Source organism: Pimephales promelas, chromosome 23 (assembly GCF_988280905.1).
Source record: "Pimephales promelas chromosome 23, fPimPro1.hap1.1, whole genome shotgun sequence".
Taxonomy (NCBI): Eukaryota; Metazoa; Chordata; class Actinopteri; order Cypriniformes; family Leuciscidae; genus Pimephales; species Pimephales promelas.
The window spans coordinates 26,556,674-26,572,257 of NC_142791.1; the positions used below are offsets into that span (position 1 = coordinate 26,556,674).

The following is a 15,584-nucleotide window of genomic DNA, read 5'->3' on the forward strand; positions in this document are numbered from 1 at the left end:
AGTAATTTCACTTAAATGGCAATGATAATTACCTATTAATTGTTATTTAAGTGAAATTACTGAACTTAAATATACAAGTTTGATAAAAATCATCATTAAAGAAGAAAATTTCAAATGGCATTTAGAGGCTTTTGCATCTGAACTCTTCATATGTATATAATCGTATATAGTGAACAAACGTGTCAGAAAAAGTGCACTTTCCACACGGTTCCTTACTCGCGTCTCCGTCAAGAGCGAGCTTTCCCGGCGATACTCGCATTGTGGCGGCTTTTGAGGGGCAGTGCTTATTATATAGAGCGAAGTCATATTTGGCTAAGTCGTTTAGGAGGTAATTGCCATTTCCTCCTTAAAACTGCAGTGAACCAAATACAGTCTCAAAAACACGCTTTGAAATCGCTGGTGTTTCTGACGTCACAAACGACCTTGTAACCAATCAGTGATCGTCAACCAGTGGATCTCTGAGTGAGTGGAGGCGGGGCTCATTTGCATATTCATAGAACCACGTATACTAAATGAGGCGAGGGTGTCGAGTTACATTCAAGCTGTTTTAAGGCATGACGATTTGTTTCTCATCGTGGTTTTTGTCATTTTGGTGATCAAAGATGAGTTTTAAGTGATGAAATGTTTCTGTTTGTTTACTGGGGTAAATTCAAAAATGTAAATTCTAAAAATTCAAATAATTCATGATAAGGAATTATTCGTGGTATTTTGAAGTGTCCATGATAAGAAAAAAATACCATGCATGTTCATTATCACAATATATCGTATTATTGTATATGGAGACAGTAGTGCACACCATCTCTCCCGGACGCTCGACGTGAAATGGGCAGCCGAACATCGATTTCTTCTGTCACCTCTTCTCATGAGGACCTGTAAAGTGTGTGTGTGTGTGTAAATGTTCCCGGAGGACAGTTTCACCGCTCAGAGGTTGCTCGTTCAAAGCTGCAGTTCTTCAGTTTAGTGTCAGACGTTTCCACTAAACTACCTTTGGATGAATTCAAAGACACACATTCGAGTCTGCAGTTGACATACAGTAAGAGTAGAGCTGTCAAATTAACACAGATTAATGTTTTTTTTTTTTTTTAAATAAGTAAAGTTTGAGATCATTGATATTTCTGGAGTATTTTTCCTCAAACCTTCAAAAGCACCTCTGTTTAATCTAATTTCTGTGTAGAAGAAACAGTTGAGATATAAAAGCGATTTATTTTGTGTTTGTCAAGCTCTAAATGAGTTAAAGGGATAGTTCACTTTGAAATTAATTTTTGGTATGTATTAGCTTACCTCTAGGGCATCCAAGATGTGGGTGTCTTTGTTTCCGCAGTATTTTCAATTTTGATATTTTTAGGTCAAACCGTTCTTGTCTGTCAGTCATATAGTGGAGGTCTATGGTCACCACCTCAAAGAGCATGCACAGAGAAGTCCAAATTAAACATGATTTAATGACTCGTAAATGTAAGTACACATTGATGGCCTAAGACACGAAACGAGCGGTTTGTGTGAGAAAACGAACAGTATTTATATCGTTTTACCTCTTGTAACCACAGCCACGTCCATGTGATCTATGTGATCTGAGGGAGCGGGCGCTTTCCGGTTGTGGTTACAAGACATTTTTCTCACACAAACCGCTCGTTTCGTGTCTTAGGCCATCAATGTGTACTTACATTCACGAGTCATTAAATCATGTTTAATTTGGACTTCTCTGTGCATGCTCTTTGAGGTGGTGACCATAGACCTCCATTATATGACTGACAGACAAGAACGGTTTGACCTAAAAATATCAAAATTGAAAATACTGCGGAAACAAAGACACCTACATCTTGGATGGCCTTGAGGTAAGATAAAACATACCAAAAATTAATTTCAAAGTGAACTATCCCTTTAAGACACAAGCTGGAAGTAAATTTGGCCATTAATATGTTAAATACATTTGTGATTTTATTTGTTTTTGGATTTGTTTCCACACTTACACTGCAAAAAAAAAAAAGATTTTCTTCCTCAGTGTTTTTGTCTCACTTTCACAAATATTTGAACGTTACCATACTTGAGAGGCAAAATGACTCTTGTTTTCTGATAAATATGTCAAAATTGTGTTAAAAACTTAATTCAGAAGGAAAGCAAGATTAATTTTTCTTGTTTTAAGCATAAACTCATTTAATTGTGTTAATTTTTTTCCAGAAAACCCAGAGTCACTATGCTTCTCAAGTCAATGTGTCTTAAGGATGTTTGGATATGAGTGTGTGTTTGCAGTGTACTATACTTTCCTCGTCTGAATGTGGTTACGTTTGACGAGAGTTGCAGTGATGTCAGTTCATCAAACTCTCTCTCGGTAGTTTTGAGATCATCGTCAGTTCAAAGACGTCCCGCAGACGCTTTATATTGAAGTTAAGATGTCCACCACTTTCTCATGACCTCACTCTCTGAACAAAGAACAAAGGTTTACGTCAACTTGTTCACCTTAGAGAGCGTCGTGGCAGGAGCTGGAGAGAGAGAGAGAGCAGGTTAAAGAATTAAAGCGAGTGCGGTTTTCTCCTGTCATTCTCCATGTCGAGATGTGAATCCGTGCAGCGCCAGCGCACACACACACACACAAGCCGCTGACTTGGGAAAATCAGCGAGAGGAGGGTGCAAAATCCCTCTTTATCGAAAATTGGCTCTCCCAGTGAACAGCCCTAACAGAAATCCAGTGGGGTTTCCAAGGAAACCGTTCCACGGATCTGAAACTGTGAGCAAAGCCGGAGATGAATGGCTGATTTGTAGGACACACAACAATAGCGGTGCAAGGCATAATTGTACAATAATGAATTAAAATCAGAGAGAAAAGAGACAGGAGTTAGTGGTCAGGTGATTAATGTCCAGCGAGGTGTGAGTTTAAACTAGTCATCGCTGATTCACAATATAGGACATTAGTGGTTGATTGTGACAAACCCGCTTGGTGGAATGTAACGAAGTACAAATAATTTGTTACTTTACTTAAGTACATTTTTCACGTATCTTTACTTTACTTAAGTAGAATAAATAGTGAATACTTTTTACTTTTACTTCGTTACATTTTGCAGCAATTATTCTACTTTCTACTCCACTACATTTCTACAACTTCTGTTACTTTTTCGTTACATTTTCTGATCAGTTTTTGCCCTACCAAAACGTAATCTGACCGTCCGTCCGTTGCACGTTTGTCTCACCAGTGACGTTTGGTTGCCATAGATACATCAACCCGGTCACACTAAATGCGTCTCGCACGCAGTGTGTTTATCGTGCAATTTAAACGCGAAAATTAGTTTTTATGTGCATAGGAAACGCACCGTGTGCAATATGCCTATACATTTGGTTAGGATTAGCCTATGGCAAGCCAAGAGGTTCAGAATTACACTATAAATGAATCGCGTTTACTGTCAAAACATAGTTATTAAAGGAGAACTCCGGCGAACAATGAACCTTTGGTCTAATAAAACATCGGTACGTAGTCAACCGTTCTCTGAGATTTGTTTTCATGATAATCGAATGTAAAGAGTTTTATCTCTAAAAACTGTTTAGCGTATAATGCTAGTAATGGGGGCATTGACTAAGTAAAAAGAAATCGCTAGTTTATACCACTAACAAGGCTCAAAATAGCCCCACACTAACACAGTAACATAATGAGGGTCCATACATGCAAAACAAAGCATTGAGAACTTTGTAAGTGTACAGACCGTTTAATAAGAAGATACTTTATGAAGACAGTTCACTTCGTGTATACAGACAGGAGCCATCTTAAAAAATAGTCTCGATAAGTCAAACCACGAACGTCGTGCTGAGTGATCTGAGCTGTATGAAGTTCAGCGAACTTCTGAACTGTATGAACGGCGCTCGGGGATCGACTTATCGAGACTATTTTTTAAGATGGCTCCTGCCCGTATACACGAAGTGAACTGTCTTCATAAAGTATCTTCTTATTAAACGGTCTGTACACTTACAAAGTTCTCAATGCTTCGTTTTGCATGTATGGACCCTCATTATGTTACTGTGTTAGTGTGGGGCTATTTTGAGCCTTGTTAGTGGTATAAACTAGCGATTTCTTTTTACTTATTATATGCCCCCATTACTAGCATTATACGCTAAACAGTTTTTAGAGATAAAACTCTTTACATTCGATTATCAAGAAAACAAATCTCAGATAACGATTGACTAGGTACCGATGTTTTATTAGACCAAAGGTTCATTGTTCGCCGGAGTTCTCCTTTAATATATAGTAAGGATAAGCATGATGTGCATATTGCCTAATTGCAAGCTTGTTTCAGAAATGGTGACAACTATTTTTTTTCCATCGTTATTGAACATCATTATAGGAGTATTAGGTGGAACGAGTTAGAATTAAATGTTTTATTAATCATTACAAAAAAATAGACATTAAGAGAATAAATTGTTATGCAAGTACTTTTACTTTTAATACTTAAAGTACATTTCAAATCAGGTACTTTTTACTTAAGTATGGTTGTCATTGTGCTACTTCTACTTTTACTGAAGTAAATATTTATCTGTTTATTTGTACTTTTACTTAAGTACTGAGATTCAGTACTTCTGTATGTGTATTGAATCACTGTGTTTAACCGATTCCTGAAAAAAGGAGTTTCCTCATCTTTAATGCCAGGAATGACCCGAAATGAAGCTTCAAACAGGGCACCCGATAGCATATCTCTGAACATAAGAAGACCTCTCTCCTGATGGAGGGTAATTGCCTCACCGTGTAACATGTCCCGGAGCCTTTAAACTCAGGCAAACTGCTGGAAGTTTTTATGTCTGGAGGTAATTGGTTCCAGGCGGCGCTGGGAAACGGAGAGTCGGAGACATCCAGCCCCTCCAGGTTCGTCTTTCGTCCGCGTGCCCCGAAATCAAGCGCTTTACCTTCTGTTCCATCAGGATCTCGTCGTCCCCGTTGCTCCCTAAATCTGCGCCGAACATGTGGTTGTGTTTTAATCACTGTTTATAGTTTGATTGATGTAGCGTCAAGGCCAGAGTTTTGTTGTTTGTCAAGCGATTGTGTAATATAGGACCGAGTGAGCTGCCTTGCTGTGTGTCGTCTACATAGGCCGCATGCTGACCGCAATGGACAGAGTTTGTAGTTATGGTGTTGCTTGGCTAATGACACAATAATCCAATCATCTTGAAACTGTACAGTTGGCTAAAATAGTCTATTTTTTAGTTAGAGTGAATTGTTTTATCTGAAATAATAATCAGAAAGGTTTTTTTGAGCATCATAGGATCATGTGACACTGAAGACTGGAGTAATGGTGCTGAAAACTCTGCTTTGATCACAGGAATAAATTACACTTTAACGTCTATTCACATAGAAAACGGTTATTTTAAATTGCAAAAATATTTCACAATATTACTGTTTTTACTGTATTTTTTGCTCAAATTGATGCAGCCTTGGTGAGCAGAAAAGGCTTCTTTCAAAAACATTTTAAAAATCTTTCCAACCCTTAACTTTGCATTGTTGGCTAAAGAATTGTGCATAGTATTCTGTGTTTGTATATTGCAGGTCATTCCATGCATACATAAATTGTGCATATGCCCATATGCTGTAGAAATAGTAATAATGGCATGTTAGGATGCTATTCAAAACATAGACACACTTTTGGTGGATTGCATCTCTGCGAAGAATGCATGTGATGAATTTTACCAAAAGACAAACATTTTAAACCGCAATCATTTCGTAAAAATTGGTTTTGTCTAGGTATCTCTCGTGTGTGTGTGTGTGTGTGTTATTCTGTGAAGCTTCCTCTGGTGTGAGATAAGCTCTCCCTATCGTCCCTGTAGTTTCAACAGGTCTAACCTTCATCGATTTGTTGTTGCACATTAAGTTTTTTTACTTTGTAATCTTTCACCAGAATGTAATTCATAAAATTGTAAAGACTGTGATACTAAAAGACCAAATTCAATATAGACCTTTTTAATGATGCATACTAGGCCTATAGGAAAGCAGATTAACCAAAACGCAACACACAGATTTTGTGAAGTATTTTTCCAACGGAAACCCTCAAAGTTACACTTTGTTTTAAGGTGTCATTGTTACAATGTAATTATACATTAAAGTACTGAGTAATAATAATTAACAACATGTACTTACTATAGGATTAGGGTAGGATTAGGATTTGGTTGAGGGTTAGCTGTATGTAATTAGGCGTAATTTACAGTAATGGTATGTACATGTAAGGACACTGAAAAAAAATAAAGTGTTACCAGAAACCTTTAACATTCTTATTCTGGGCTCATCTGTTAGCCTGTATATATGCATCATCAATGAGGTGTTTATGAGACTGATCTTTTAATACCATTGTTTTAGTAGATTAAGTGTTTTTACTGGTGAGCGCTTTAGAATATCTTGCTGTTTTTAGTGATTGAAATACTGCAGCAGGTGCGTGTTATAAAGTCAGAATTGCGTGATATAAAGTCAGAATTGTGAGATATAAAGTCAGAATTGATTGATATAAAGTCGCAATTTTGTGTTGATATAAAGTCGCAATTGTTTGTTGTAAAGTCAAAATTGCGAGAAATAAAGTCGCAATTGCGAAATACTGTATAAAGTCAGAATTGGGAGATATAAAGTCGCAATTGTGTGTTATAAAGTCAGAATTGATTGATATAGTCGCAATTCCATGTTATAAAGTTAGGAATGCATGATATAAAGTCGCAATTGTGTGTTATAAAGTCAGAATTGATTGATATAGTCGCAATTCCATGTTATAAAGTTAGGAATGCATGATATAAAGTCGCAATTGTGTGCTATTCTGAAAAAAAATCTCTTTTTTTTCCTTAGAATTGGCCTGATAACTCGCAATTGCGAGTTTATATATCACAATTCTGAGAAAAGATGTCAGAATCTTGAGATATAAACTTGCAATTATGTGTTATAAAATCAGAATTGAGAGATGTAAACTCACAATTTTGAGAAAAAAAGTCAGAATTGAGAGATAAAGTCTCAATTCTTTTTTTTCTTAATTGCGCAATCTTGTAATTGCGACTATTTCTCAGAATTGCGACTTTATATCTCGCAATTGCGACTTTATTTCTCAGAATTGCGACTTTATATCTTGCAATTGCGACTTTATTTTTCAGAATTGCAACTTTATATCTCATAATTGCGACTTTATTTGCGACTTTATTTCTCAGAATTGTAACTTTATATCTCACAATTGCGACTTTATTTCTCAAAATTGCGACTTTGTATCTCCCAATTGCGACTTTATTTTTCAGAATTGCAACTTTATATCTCACAATTGCGACTTTATTTCTCAAAATTGCGACTTTGTATCTCCCAATTGCGACTTTATTTTTCAGAATTGCAACTTTATATCTCACAATTGCGACTTTATTTGCGACTTTATTTCTCAGAATTGCAACTTTATATCTCACAATTGCGACTTTATTTTTCAGAATTGTGACTTTATATCTCCCAATTGCGACTTTATTTCTCAGAATTGCAACTTTATATCTCACAATTGCGACTTTATTTCTCAGAATTGCGACTTTGTATCTCCCAATTGCGACTTTATTTCTCAGAATTGCGACTTTGTATCTCCCAATTGCGACTTTATTTTTCAGAATTGCAACTTTATATCTCACAATTGCGACTTTATTTGCGACTTTATTTCTCAGAATTGCAACTTTATATCTCGCAATTGCGACTTTATTTGCGACTTTATTTCTCAGAATTGCAACTTTTTATCTTGCAATTGCGACTTTATATCTCGCAAATTGCGACTTTATTTCTCAGAATTGCGACTTTATCTCGCAATTACGACTTTATTTTTCAGAATTGCGACTTTATATCTCAGAATTGCGACTTTTTATCTTGCAATTGCGACTTTATATCTCAGAATTGCGACTTTATATCTCACAAATTGCGACTTTATTTCTCACAATTGCGACTTTATATCTCGCAATTACGACTTTATTTTTCAGAATTGCGACTTCATATCTTGCAATTGCGACTTTATTTCTCAGAAATGCGACTTATCTCAATTGTGAGATAAAAAGTCGCAATTATTTATATATTTTTTTATTCAGTGGCGGAAACAAGCTTCCATAGACAGGCCTCTGCTGCGTCCTGTGGATGTTTCGCTCTCCAGGTCTCCTCACCAGTCATGTGACTGAAAACTATGAGTTGTTGGTACTTACGTCTGTAAGATGACCGTAGAGAGGACTGTTGCTTTAAGACGACGTTGATTCTGCTGAAGAGAGTTGTTTGTGGCTAATGTGCTTCCCTTCGAGCGTGTAATTCTGTGAGATGGCCTTTGTCTCTCGAGTCCCAGCTGAACACGCTCCTGCCGCAAGGAGATTTCCACAAGGCCTCGGCATATTTTTGGGGGATTTTGCGAGAGATCAGCGTCTCTGCTAAGATTTCAACTTGAGAGGCTTCACGGGTTTTGTTCTCGACAGACAACACATTACATGGCAGAGCGCTTTCTGCAGCGCACGCTCTTCTCTGTGTCTCTGTAATGGGATGCAGTGATATCACACAACTCTGCCATATGTTTCGAGGATAAGAGCTGTGTTTACTTATCTAATCGCTGTTAAATATAACATAAAACACTGAGACATGTGTATTAGTAATTATACCACAATTATACCTCAATAATGAAATCATCTCACCCTCATAACACAAATAACCTCAGTGTTATTTTACTATTATTTATATAATATTATATTTTATTAATATTGGAATTAGATTTTATATATTTTTTGGTCATTTTATAATGTGCTTTTGTCATTTTACTTAGTTTTAGTAGTTTTGTAGATTGCTTGTGTTATTTTTATTAGTTTTAGATATTTCTATTTAGCTTTTTTGTTTCAGTTTGTTTTGGTAGTTATGTTTATAGCTTCTGTTCATTTTTTATTCTTCTTATTTTTTTCTAATTTTTATTAGTTTTTGTATTTCGGTTTTATTTTTTAATTTACGTTTTAGTCATTATATTACATGTTTTTGTTATTTTTTGAATACTTAAAATATTTCTATAACTTTTTTTTTATTCTGTTTTGTTGGTTGTTTAATTCTGCTTTTGTCATTTTTATTTGTTTTTTTATATTTATTTAATTGTATTTTAGTACTTCAACTTAGTTTAATATAATTCAGTTATTTGCTAACATTTCTTATGTTCTTTTGTTTCATTTTATCATCTAATATTGATTTTATTTCACCTTTATTTCAATCACCAAGTTTTTTTCACCAAGAGCTCATGCTGCTCTTTTCCCATTTAATGAAAATTGAATGATTCACACTGTTGAGTTTTAAAAAGTACTTTAAAAGTAGTTTATGAATCTTGACAAATGCCTATACCTTCACGATAAGTCATGAAAGAAATGTTTTTTGACCTTCAAACCTGGGATGAAGTGTTGTGAGGAAACGTTTTTGACGCTTCAGACGTGGCTCATCCAATCAGATTTGAGCATTGCATCTCTCTCTTCCTCCACAGGCGGCGTCTTCAGCCCTCAGCAGTTTGGGTCACGTCTACACGGCCATCGGCGACTATCCCAACGCCCTTGCGAGCCACAAGCAGTGTGTCCTGCTGGCCAAACAGTCCAAGGACCAGCTGTCCGAGGCCCGTGAGCTGGGCAACATGGGAGCCGTGTACATCGCCATGGGTGACTTCGAGAACGCCGTGCAGTGCCACGAACAGCACCTGAGCATCGCCAAGAGCCTCGGAAACAAGCGCGAGGAGGCGCGCGCCTACAGCAACCTGGGCAGCGCTTACCACTACCGGCGTAACTTCGACAAGGCCATGTCCTACCACACACACGTGCTGGAGCTCGCTCAGGAGCTGGAGGAGAAGAGCATCGAGATGAGGGCGTACGCAGGCCTGGGACACGCTGCCCGGTGCATGCAGGACCTGGAGCGAGCCAAGAAGTACCACGAGCAGCAGCTCGGCATCGCTGAAGGCCTGAAGGACCGCGCCGCCGAGGGCAGGGCTTCGTCCAATCTGGGTGAGCGCTGGGGAACACGCTTCACAACACCACAAATAACCACTTTAGCTCAGTTTACCTGTCATTTTAGTAGATTTCAGTATTTCTAAATAGTTCGTTGTTTATGCTTTTGCCATTTTTATTAGCTTTTTCTATTTCTTACTCAGTTATTTCAGCTATTTCCCAAGTCATTGGCAAGTTTTTGTTGGCAAAATTGAGCAAAAACTAGAAATGCATCGATATTTTGGCTGATACCGATAACCGATAATACTTAATAGTTGAAAAACGATTACCGATACATTTGCCGATAATAATACTTTATAGTTGAAAACCGATAACCGATACATTTGCCGATAATAATACTTTATAGTTGAAAACCGATAACCGATACATTTGCCGATAATAATACTTTATAGTTGACAACCGATAACCGATACATTTGCCGATAAATCTAAATCCAAATTTTTATATAATTTTTTTATGCAATTTAAAATCATCATGGCGAACAGAGCCTAAGTGTTTTAGCTGAAGGAAATAATACATTATTTATCGGCTTTAATACATCGCCCAAATTTTCTTCTCAGGACGATAACATTAAAAAATGAACATGTATCGGCCGATACCGGTATGGTGGTCGATATATCGTGAATCCCTTGCAAAAACTCATGTCAAATCATATAATCAACTTGAACAGTTGATTCATAATTCACAATCAATCTTGCTAATATTCGAGAAAATAGCACTCATGATCATGTGATGTTGTTTAGCTATATCCCGTTGTAAACACAAAATACAATAATTCATTCATACAAGAGCAATTCCTATCGAATGTTTGGGGGCATTTTTATTCCTTGTGGTGGCGTTTTCCAACCTTGCACAAAATTTGTGTAAAAGTCAGACTAGCTTGCTTGTTTTTAACGTGTAATAAAGGGCTATTAGGTTGTATTGAACTGTTTTAATAGTGGTTTAATTTCACAGCGGTGACAAACAGTCCTGATGTTTATATATATGAAGAGTTCAGATGCAAAAGCCTCTAAATGCCATTTGAAATTTTCTTCTTTAATGATGATTTTTATCAAACTTGTATATTTAAGTTCAGTAATTTCACTTAAATAACAATTAATAGGTAATCTTCATTGCCATTTAAGTGGAATCACTGAACTTAAATATACAAGCTTGATAAAAATGATCATTCTAGAAGAAAATTTCAAAAGGCACTTATAGGCTTTTGCATCTGAACTCTTCATATATATATATGTATATAAATGTCTTGCAAAAAGGCCACTTATCTAGTCAGAGAGCAAAAAAGCAGGTGTTGAGCACGGCGACGTTTAATTGGTACTTCTCCCATGGGATTTTGGTGCATCACTACTTTTGGAAAAACGAAACAGCTGAAGATCAGCAGCCCAAGCTGAGACACCAGCTTAAACTAGCTAAGAGCATCAGAAAACCAGGTTTAATGTGTAAACAGCAGGAAATGTTCCATAGAGGAGCGAATTTAAGCTGTTTTTGCTGAATAAATGACAAATTCACATTTTTAGGTGAACTGTTCCTTCAATTAAACAAAGCTGGTAGAAATGAAAATGCAAAGCCTACCCAGGAAAATAAATTAAGGCCAATACATAATGTTATTAGCTTGAAATATACAGTCATGATTGATTTTGCGCATTACATTTGTCTAGTTATTAAGAACAACAGCGGGGATGAATATTTATGGTTCTATTTCCAGTTTAGTGGCTCGACGACTCTTCGCTCCTGCAGGGGTCTAAACCTTCGGTGTGCCAGACGCACGGCTGATAAATCCAAGCCGTCCAAACCGAGTGTTTCAAAGCCTGTCTAATCTCTCACTCTGACTTTTATTGCCCCAATCTCACGTTCCCTCCCTCCATCAGTCTGATCCGAAACGCTCCGTGCTCTCAGATAAATAAATAGATGAACTCCCAAAAGAAAAATGTTGCCACAGGACTGTTAATATCAGGATTACGGTTGAGTGCACACGATGGTGAACATTTTAGGAGTCAGATCATGTCTTTTGTGCTGGATTTGTACATTTAAAATGCGAGTGCAAAACTCTTAAGCATGATGCATGGTTTATTTAGCCCATTTCATCATCAGTCAGCAATGTTATTAGACGGTGTATTGTATCCATTTGTGTTTTTCTTAATATTGTCTTCTTCTATAGCAGCCCATAGAACTGCTTATGGTTAAATGATGAAGTTTGGCACACAAATAGAGGACAGTCTGACTTTCAGAATTTCAAACTGTCCGATTTTCCTGAAAATTGGCACAGATCATCTTCAGACTGTGCTGGCAAAAAGTTATTAAAAGCTTTTTGATAGACCCAACCGTTTTCCAATAACGCACCATTGGATTTGACAAAAAGCATGTCAAAATGGAAGCGAGTCAACGCATATCTCTGTAACTCTTTAGCGTATTGAGAAAAATTTTGGTACATGTCATCACAGGCATGACCTGAGCATATTTGCAGAGTTTCGGTTCAGTGCCACATACTTGTCAGAAAGAAAAAAGACTATTCTCTTTAGATTCAGCGCAGCATACCGTGTCAAACGATACCCAATTTTCCCATGTCGGCCATCTTGAATTTAGTCGTAAAATGCTGTATTTGATGAATGCATTTGCATATCATTACAAAACTTGGTATGTGTCCTCTGCACCATGCCTTGAAGCTTCTCAAAAAGTTTTGAGATAGCGCCACCTTTTGGTAAATAATAATAATAATGTCATTTAAAAACAAAATGCTAATAGCGTTTGATTCATTTAAGCTATTTTAATGAAACTGGTCTTCATAGATTACTAGAACAATGGTACTAGTTATGACATATTTGTCCGCCATTTTGAATTTCTCCTAGACCGTTGGTCCGATTTTAACCCAAAATGGCTCATCTTTAGACTATGCCGGCAAAAGAGTTATTAAAAGCTTTTTGTTTAGATGCCAAGCTGGTTCTGATGCTGTAACTCTCCAAAACTTTTGGATATTGACACCAAACTTTGGTTTGGACGTGTCATTGTGACCTCATGGTGTTCACACCACATTAATGTGCTAACATCGCAACCTAATGGGCAAAAGTCATAAGCATTCGAATCATATTACTGGTGATTATATTCATATTTTTCAGCTGTTCTGCCTAAAATAATCTTAAAATGTCTTTCATTTCTTATTGCTGCAGTTGCTTTTCTATAGTTTAAGTTTTCCATATAATATTTGTTTGATTTTAGTTCAATTACCGAAAACAAATTTGCATAATTTTGGTTTTAGTTCACAATAACAACACTGTCTGCAAGGCAAACACTGCTTAGGAGAGTTATAATACAGGTCTTCTCCATAAGCTGCATGATTTGAGTTTAATAACTGTGGTTATGTGTTTAAGATCTGTATGAGCTGTAGTGTTAGTGAAACAACATTTGTTCTATTTTTGCGCTCTTGAAGTGTTGATGAATTTCCATAGTAGCACAAGGAAGTCCATAGGGTGATATTTATGGCCTGTGAAGCTCTCATGGAAGAAAAAAATGAAATCAATTTCTTTCCGCTTTTGCGTACGGCTGTGATAAATTTGTATTGGAAGCTTGTGCGATCGGGTGAGCTCATTCAAACCGGAGATATAAATATTACTAGATTACTCCCAGCGTCTCTGAGGTTGTTACTCTGCGAACAGGTTTATTGTTCAGACCTAATGATATCGGCGAGGTTGCACAGATGAATAATGCATCTTCTGCAGACTCATGCTAAGCTTCTGAAAACGACGGAGCATCCCGTCGCAGGACAGCAGCGGCTCGGCTTGATCGATCAGAGTTATTAATAGCTGGAATAGTAGCACTTATAAAATGAACAATCTCACGCCGCTGAGATACCTGGAAGTCCACGAATTGATCTCGCTGTCAGAGGTTAAGTCTGAGAAAGCCAACTGTTGTTTAAAGACCAAAGCAGGCGTGTTTATTAAAGCTTTACTTGTATACTGATCGGGCTCAACAAACATGTTTTATTAGCTACTGATGTCCATATCTATAACATACCTAAAAGTCACGTAAATGCTCTGGGAGAAAAAAAAAATCCCATTCATTTTCTCCATAGAGACATTGATTTTTAATGGTAATTATTAGCCAAACTGAAGCCAAAGAGAAACATCGTTCAAGTATTTTGAATGAATACATTTAGTAATATTTTGATATTTAATATGCAATATATAATGTAATATTTAATAGTATAGCAAAATATTATACTTTAATATTTTGTGATAGATGTAATAGTACACTCTAAAAAATGCTGGGTTGTTTTAACCCAATTTTGGGTAAAATATGGACAAACCCAGCCATTGGGTAAAAAATGTCATTTAAAAATGTAAACCAATGCCTGGGTTTGTCCATATTTTACCCAAAATTGGGTTCAAATAACCTAGCATTTATATCATTTTACATATACTGTTTCATTTTCTCATAACAGAATTAAGTGCACAATCATGTGTTTTTTATGATGTTCACATTGTGTTTCTAATAAGTCATTTTTTTACAAATGTTCTGAATTTTTGGAGAAAATAATCTCCAAAAAAGTGAGCAGTCATGCATAATTTTGGTGATTTTTGTAATATGCACAAACAAGTTTTGCAATGCATATTCAGAACTTGGCTGTACCCAGAACAGCATTGTGATGCTGCTAGTAAGATACCAATGTTCACTATGGAAAGGCTGGTATAAGTGTCTTTTATAGAAATGCCTTATTCACTTTTTATCTTTTTGCATCTTTTTATCTCTTTATGTACCCCTTTTATTTGGGCTATGTTGCATGTGCCTTCTGAATGGACCAAGAGTATGGAAATAAAGTTGATGACATCTATAGATTCCTAAAGATTTAGCATTTTAGCATTGACTAGCGCTGTTGTTACTTCTAGGTGAGGATGTGTAATAGCATCATAAGGTCTAGTGTGGATTGAATCAGAGTTGTGTTTCTCCAAGCCCGTTCCCGCTCAGGTGGGATGATGCGTGGAGTATCGCTTTAATGCTCTCAACTCATATTTTATTAAAACTGGTTTTGAGTTTGGTGGTTGTTGCGATATTTAAGCCCTGAGCAACGTGAATTTGATCCCTTTTGTGATAGTGCTGAGTGGACGGTAACTGGAGGCCATGTGTGTGTGGATTAAAGTTTGTGAGGTTAAAGTGGTCTGTTTCAGTGTCTGGGTTGTGTTGTGTGTTAGTGAAATGTCTGTGTGTTTCAGATGAATGATTAGGGGGGGAAATCAAATACATTTTTCTCATAAAAAATTAGACAGTGATTTAAAATGCAATTAAATAAACAAACAAACAACAACAAACACCAGGTTCGCTGTTCTTGTTGGTAGAGCTGTACAATTTGGCTCAATTTTTTCTGATTATATATCAATATAACTATAAAATAATTTTTGTTTTGTTATTATCATACAAAATAAGAAATTATTTGTAATATTTCACTGTAAAATTAAGAAAACCTGTTAGCAGTGTGTTTCAGTAAGGTTAGCGGGTGTGTTTGTGTGTGAGTGAATATGATTCATTGTGTGCGTGCAATTGTGTGTGTTTTTGTATGTACAATATATGTGTGTGTGTGTGTGCACTCGTTTGTGTGTGAGATTTTCTCCCATGACTCTTGTTTTAGAACA

General features: G+C 36.5%; 1 protein-coding gene across 4 annotated transcripts in view; it reads left to right on the plus strand.

The window, feature by feature from the left end:
• Window positions 1-15,584, plus strand: part of ttc28 (tetratricopeptide repeat domain 28) — a 352,746-nt gene that overhangs the window by 268,569 nt on the left and 68,593 nt on the right. For all 4 annotated transcript variants that reach the window (XM_039676346.2, XM_039676347.2, XM_039676348.2 and 1 more), the window contains one exon: window positions 9,453-9,960. In XM_039676346.2, the coding sequence (XP_039532280.2) occupies window positions 9,453-9,960 (508 nt within the window). The remainder of the gene's footprint in view (window positions 1-9,452; window positions 9,961-15,584) is intronic.